This window comes from Oryza brachyantha, chromosome 4, assembly GCF_000231095.2.
Source record: "Oryza brachyantha chromosome 4, ObraRS2, whole genome shotgun sequence".
In the NCBI taxonomy this organism is placed as follows: Eukaryota; Viridiplantae; Streptophyta; class Magnoliopsida; order Poales; family Poaceae; genus Oryza; species Oryza brachyantha.
In genome coordinates this window covers 15,310,924-15,318,269 of record NC_023166.2, presented here as the reverse complement: position 1 = coordinate 15,318,269, position 7,346 = coordinate 15,310,924, and the positions used below count along the sequence as shown (strand labels likewise).

General features: G+C 44.2%; 1 protein-coding gene across 1 annotated transcript; it reads right to left on the bottom strand.

The window, feature by feature from the left end:
- LOC102720517 (subtilisin-like protease SBT2.5) lies at positions 1–4,030 on the bottom strand. The gene is made up of 8 exons (XM_040523376.1): positions 3,808–4,030; positions 3,579–3,729; positions 3,053–3,447; positions 2,859–2,954; positions 2,677–2,746; positions 2,316–2,598; positions 1,272–1,600; positions 1–1,176 (listed from the first exon to the last, which is right to left on the bottom strand). Exons 1-8 carry the CDS (start codon positions 3,957–3,959, stop codon positions 217–219), a joined length of 2,436 nt encoding a protein of 811 aa, XP_040379310.1. The 5' UTR covers positions 3,960–4,030; the 3' UTR covers positions 1–216.
- Positions 4,031–7,346: the final 3,316 nt, after the last annotated feature.

Genomic DNA, 7,346 nt, shown 5'->3' with positions numbered 1-7,346 from the left:
GACGGCCTACTAGATGGAGAGTAGTTTGACAATTGGAGAATTTTACACGGGAAACCTGTCATTTAAGATTTCCCGTTTGCATGGTACATGATTGGTAGCGACTAGCGATCCAAGCTTCGACCTGACGAAACCGTCGGATCAGCATTGTAAGGTCTAGAAACCGTACGTATCGTATTCACACGAATACGTGTACGTATATATTTGTATTTGTATACGTCACGGGGCCAACACTGCGGCGGGGTAGACGGCGAGGGGGATCCTGACGGTGTGCTTCTTGTCGCCCTTGAGAACCACCTCGCCGAAGCTGAAGGCGTTGCCCGGCGCGGTGGTGTTGAGCACGACCCTCAGCGTGGCCGTCGCGCCTGGGGCGACAGTGAACACCTCCGGCGACACGCGCACCGCCACGCCGCCGGGCGCCTGCACGTACGCCATGTACGTCTCGTTCTCCGCGCCCACGCTCGTCATCCGCCGGTCCACCCGCCGCGACCCCACGAGGCTGGCCACCGTCACGCTCGGCGTGTTCAGGTCCGAGCACCACCGCGCCCGCGACGACGGGCAGGGCGCGCCCACCGCGCGCCGTATCGCGGCGTCGTCCACGCCAGGCACGGCGCACAGGAACTGCAGGTAGTCCCTGTACCCGGCGTCGAACACCAGGCCTGGGTCCACGGCGCGCGCCGCGTTGATGGCCCCCGCGCCCATGTCGAACGGCGTCGCGCGCTCGAGGTCGCCCGAGTCACGCCGCGCCATCAGGGGCCTCCCGGAACGGTCGGTGACGTCGGCGGTCGTCATGATCGCCGACATGACCATGGCGGGGCTCCACTTGGGGTGCCTCTGCCTGATCAGCGCCACCACCCCGGCGACGTGCGGGGTGGCCATGCTTGTGCCGGAAAGCAACGCGTAGCTTTCACCACGGAACTCGACCATGGCGTCGCTTGTCGGGCTCCAGGCTCCCCAGATGTGATGGCCCGGCGCCATGACGTTCGGCTTCAGGACGTCCGCCGGCTGCATCTGCAAGTTGTCCACGTCCGGGCCCCTCGACGAGTAGTCAGCGACGACGGGCGCTTCCTTGCTGTAGCTTGCGCGCCGTCCCTCCAGAATTCGGACGGTCGCGCCAAACGCGGTGACACTTCCATCCGCGTCTCGAGCCAAGTTGTTCTCGTAGTACTGCAGTAGAGCCTGCATCCGATTGCGAAATGGAGCCAGTTACTTAGAAAGACAAAAATAAGGGCATTGGCAAATCATTTGATCTGAATTAGTATCTCCACACTCACCTGTGCATCAGCACCCTTCAGAACCATGGCTGAAGGGATTGTTGTCGGAAATGTGGGCTGATATTCGACGTCGACATAGCCTGAATCACGGTCAGTGAAGATAACACCAGCAGCACCAATTTTCTGAATCGTGTCGACAATGCCAGCAAGGAAGTCGTCTTCATAGACGAAGTTTGACGATGGAAACATGCAGATAATCACCTTCCCCTCGACAAGTGATCTTATGAAGACATTTGGATCTTGGCAATTGGAAGATCCATCAGTCGAACTCCCGTTGCTCACATCATCAGCCAATGCTAGAGGGTACATAGTTTCACCTGGTGTCGATGCTGGAAAGAACAAGGAAGACTGTTGAAACAAAATTGGCACTAGGTGAAGAAATTGAAACAAGAGAACCCTAGTATAGTCTAAGCCACGTTATTTTGAGGGGTGGTAAGTTAACTTACCCCGACGCAAAAAATATAGTAATAAATTAATACATAAACAATTAATTAAATTATTAATTATTAAAAAAATATAAAATAGATTAATCGGATTTTTAAAATAATTTTCCTATATAATTTTTTTGCAAAATATACATCGTTTAATAGTTCGGGAAGCGTGTGTGTGAAAAACGAGAGAGATTAGTTAACTTACCAGGGCAGGCAGCCGAACGCGGCCCTAGTACTCTTGACTCTACAGCTACTTCAGTGTAGTCTAACAGACTGACGTTGTAAGCTAGAACATAAGGCCGCGTTCGGCGAGAGGCCTTAGATAACTTAACTCACACGTTTTGTTGTTTTAAAAAAATCAGATTAATCTATTTTATATTTTTTAATAATTAATTAATCATATACTAATATATTACTACGTTTTCGTGCTGGGTAAGTTAACTTACCCACCCCATAAACGAACACGGCCAAAGAATCTTTGAGCAAAATGAACCATAATTCTAAAAGCAATGGGAAAAAATGTCCAATGGAACTTTGTATCTATAGAGAGACATTAGAAACTTTAGAAGATTCAAATTTATTTATAGTAGGCTCATAGGTTGAAATGAATTACGGGAAAGGCCGCCACAAGAGAAGACTTGTCCATTTCCAGTTATAATGGATTTGTTGTATTTCCTGTCAGTTGTGGATGCCCCAACACTTGTTATCCATGGACTGAAAGAAACTATTGAATTTGCATCAGGGCCTCCATTACCAACCGCTTGAACAACTGAGATCCCAGCCTTGGTGGCAAGGAGCAGTTGTGTCTCAAGCAAATTGAGAAACGATGCTGGCCCAGATGTAACAGAAGTTGGTGCCAGTGAGAGACTGATAATATCAACGCCATCTTCTACAGCCTACAGATAAGTTAAACATACATTTTAACCTATAGATGGAAATAAACAGTAGTTACGCAAGAAGTATGAATTAAAGACCTGGTCCACTGCAGCTATAACATCTGACATGTATCCGCCAAAAGAATAGGCAGCTTTGTAGATTGCAAGACTGTAACATATTTAGAGGAGACATCACGACATAAAAGTAGAAACAGAGTTGTTCTTATTGCTCAGGGTTTGCTTTGAACATCTGAAGAAAGGAATAAGGATTGTTCACTTACTGAGCTCCTGGTGCTATGCCGCTTGCTTGCCCAAAATTGTAGCCTCTAGATATTGCTGGTGTATGAAAATTGCCAGCTGCAATTGACGCTGTGTGGCTGTGTAGACATTGTTTTTCATCAGTTGGTTTTTGCAATTACTTCAAATTAAAAATGCAACATAGGTAAGTCGTACAAACAAAAGAAAAGTCATGCACCTTCCATGGCCATCAGGATCATAAGGAGATGCATAGTGCACTGTAGCATTGAACTCTCCAGTTGCTTGACCAGCACGTGCAAACCACCTTGCTCCAACAATCTTACCATTGCATGAATCCGGAGGAAATCTATTGCCAGTTTGACATGTTCCTTTGAAACTGACAAGCGGTGGCTTTGCTTGGCTAGATGTGCTTAAAAAGCTTGGGTTACTAGGGTCAATGCCAGTATCTACCATGCCAATGACTACTCCATCACCAGACTTCTCGGCGCCACCAAGAAGCGGCCAAACTCCATTAGCTCCAATGTACCTCGGAGTGTATGTTGTTGTCTTGGCCATTTTTATGTCTTCTTGGATGAGTCTAACTCCTTTTGCATTCCTAAGAATTTTAATTGTCTATACATATAGAAAATCTTAGTTTGAACTACTACAAAGACAAAATACACAAAATACATACTCCATATTTCATAAGAAGGTAAGTAGGTAAAATAAAAACTTTCAATTAAATAGAACAAAGAGAAAAGTACCTCTTCAGATTCTGCATGGACAGCAAAGCCATTGAGAAGGTGGGTGTAGCTGTATAGCTTCTTATAAGATCCAACTGGGAGTAATGAGTCCAGGAAGATATCATGCTTCGTTGTGGTCATTTTCTTGTACTTCTGAGCTTCCTCACCTCTCCTACATGAAATTTCAATCATAAATGTTATTTTCCAGAACGAATTAAAGTAGCAGGATTCCTACATGGAAATCACATACATTACTTTCTCCTGGCTTGATTTGGGGGAAATGACTGCGTCATCCTCCATCACAACCATAAAAACCTTTGCAAATACATGTGATGGACCACCATTTATGATCAGAAAAGTAAGGACAGAAAAGAATGCTAGACATGGCTTGAAACAAGCCATGAAAACACCGTCACTGAATGAGTGTATGAAGTCTGAAACCTACATGCCTGAAGGTATGTCTTTATAAGTGCAAGCACAGATTGCCCGAAAGAATGTTAGGTGAGGATTAGAGGAAATTAAAATGGACCATACACCTGACACATCAACAAATGATTTCCTACTAGCCAAGACACCAAAAGCATGCAATAAGCACTTGCCAACCTCCATGGGAGCTTCGAGTCCTCAACCACCAAGCAGTTCTATTGATTTCCTTGTTTGATGAAAGTCAAGTTGGATTATCATTTGTTTTTCCAATGCCATGTACTTTGGTGCAAACTGAAAACACATATATCTCCAAACAAGATTGATGATTAAAACTAAACAAGCTGAAGCTGCATGCATATATGACATGCAGCTTGGGCAACCTATCAAATTCAGAGGTTAAATAAGGGCAAGGCCGTGCATAACTGCATTTTGAAACATCGTTTGCATATTACTCCACATTCCACATCCACAGAATCAATCCATATATCTGATATGGCTTCAAGAATGAGCAGTCGCACTGCAGGCACAAAAATACATTTTTGTTGATTTCCTCTTTGTCATTCTTTGTGTGACTGCAAGAACCCAACCTACCTCTTGCCTCTGAAAATCACACAAAGATGCATGCGAATATGTGTGCCGCATGCCCGCATCACAGCGCCTGCTGGCAGGAAGAACACTCTTTGTCGCCCGAATGGCCGAGCAGGGTAACACAAAGAGGAATAGAAAGTAACCCAAAATTTTGCGATAACCTATCATCCAACATTCCAACCATATTCAAGAGGAAATGTGCAAACCAATCGGCCCAGAGAGCCTCGATCTCCATAGATGCTTCGGTTTGGCATCTTGGAGTGGCAGTAGGGTGAGCAGGAGGAGGAAGCGGGGATGCCCCTCTGCTCCCCTCGCGGACGAGGCCCCCCATTGTTTCCTCGTCATCTTGCTTTCCGCTGTGCGACTGGTGGTTAGCCGCAGTGGAGAATGAAACTAAAGGAGGCTGTGCCTGCGGAGCACACACTAAAATGGAATAGCGTTGCAGTTTGTTCTACTAGGCCCAAGGCCGATTGATCTTGGATTGGGTTTATCTTAGCACACTAAACATGGCCCATTGATCATTGGCCGACTAGTCAATTCACCACTCGCCACTCACCATACCACCATCGTCGTTTGGTGCTCAACTGCTCACACAAGGAAAATAGTTGAAAAAACTATCAAAAACAGGGACAAAGAATCTCAAATTAAAAGGGCGTATGCACTTTTCTACCAAAGTTCAATGTCATGGTTGTTAAATCTACATACTTAATTAATTATTCGTTAATTCACCAGTCGTTTTACCATGTTGAGGGGAGAAGTTCTTTACCCCTCATCCCGAACGTATCCTAAGAGCTTATATGATCTACTGTATATGTACTAAAATATTGAATTCTATATTATTTTGCTGAGACTTTAATAATAAAGAATGGATGAATGGGGATGCCATGTAGTGGATAAAATGAGACTAATCTTAAATAAGAATGGACCGATGAGACAAACAATATTTTGAATAGTGATATAATTACTTACATTTTTGAACAAGATTCAAATACTTATATTTTGAGACTAAGGGATTACATACCAACTTTTAGAACCTATATATATCAATTTCTTATTAAATAAAATACACTCACATGTATACCTCACCAGCTAGCTAATCAGACGTAACCCCCTCCTTGAGCGGATTTCTCCTTTTGCTCCTCAGCCTAGCCTATGGGGTATTAGCAATCATTTTCAGTTGTTGTTCACCTCCCAAAGGCAGGTTCTTATGCGTTACTCACTCATTCGTCATTGGAAACACTTCCCGTCGACTTGCATGTGTTAAGCATGCCGCCAGCGTTATCTGACCCACTCATATCGTTACAAACTCGCACACGCTCAAACAAACGGAAAGTCATGTATGTTAAGTGACTTCATCTTCATGAATTATTCGTAGTAATGGTTCATTCTGTTCCATTTTGAAGGCACTGTTTCAAACATCAGCATCTTTTTTTTTCTCCTGGTTTCGGTATGGAAATTAACTGTCCTCCGCCATATTTTTCTCCTTCGAAATTTGTGTGCAATAATACTGATGGGTTCAGATCTATATTAGTTTTTGCCCCCGACGTGTAAACATAAGCAAGTTATTTTTTTTCATGGAAGATGATTACATCTTGGCCTTTGCAATACACAAGTTATTATACCATACAGCACTGCAGTTCAATACACGATCTCCCTAAGGTATATTTGACTTTGGGCAATTGGGCCTTAACAAATATCAGCTTTTCTCAATAAATATACTGTACACTCACATGAACATGCATGACAACCTTTTCTGAATTCAAGGTATGGGCGATTGGATTAGGATTTATACTATCATCATACATTTTCAATATCCCTATTCCAAAGGACAGGCTAGGGTGCATGCCTAGACCTGTAGCATCTAACCTACACCCTCCACTTTGATTAACATGTGATTCCATGCTAGTCTTCTGCCACAAATCAAAATGATTAGCAGTTGCAAAGCCGCCCTCTCTCTCTTTCCTTCAAGGCCATCATTAGTGGCAGCCGATGTGTCAAGTGATACCTTGTGTTCTTTCTCCGGGAGCCCCATATAGTGCCAGCTAGCTGCTGCTTAAGCCTTTTTTACATAAGCATCCTACACTAATAGTGCTTCGACCGCACAGGGGGCCGGCAGCCTGCAGGCTGCAGCTAGACAGCTAATCTCTAGCTAGCTAATCTTTACTCAAGTAGAGTATTAATTACAAACAGTATTCCACCAATCGATATGCAGCTCTGAATGGTGATGCTTTCATGCAGCTAGCTAGCAGTTCGTCTGCGTCCGCAGCGCAGGGTTGCTTTGGGCCTTTGGCTAATCGCTGTGTGTGTGCTCTCTGAATCTTTGACTGCTCTGAACCTGTCTCGGCCTCTCGTTCATGCCACATGATGTATACACACTAGTCTTCTCCAGCTATCCTCCTACGTATTCTGCAAAGTTTCGTGCTTTTTGTAAAGTTGATCAAGGAATTGAATCAGAATACAATGAATCACTTTTATTCCACAGTTTTATTCGGCTTATCATATAACTTTTTATCAAACTATTAAATATACCTAACTTGGTCAAGGATTTGATTCGGCATGTTGCCATACGCCCATACCCAGTGATTGTGGGTGGTAAACCATTTTTTTATGCTTTGTTAGTTTGTTTCTTCTTGCTGAATCGGTAATCTTAGCTCCATGTATGATCAGGAGATAGAGCAACTTGATTAGCACTTACTACTATTTCGTCCTTTTAATTTGGATTCAGCTTCGGTGCTTTGTTGCACATGTGTGAAACTACTGGGAATGAGATCTAGT

Bases quoted from the DNA above. Each gene is read 5' to 3' on its own strand.
- LOC102720517 (XM_040523376.1), bottom strand. From the start codon at position 3,959: ATGGCTTGTTTCAAGCCATGTCTAGCATTCTTTTCTGTCCTTACTTTT. The intron at 2,599-2,676 runs GTCTTTAATTCA...ACTTATCTGTAG, and splicing joins TTATAGCTGCAGTGGACCAG to GCTGTAGAAGATGGCGTTGA. The intron at 1,601-2,315 runs GTAATTCATTTC...TGTTCTTTCCAG, and splicing joins CTCTTGTGGCGGCCTTTCCC to CATCGACACCAGGTGAAACT.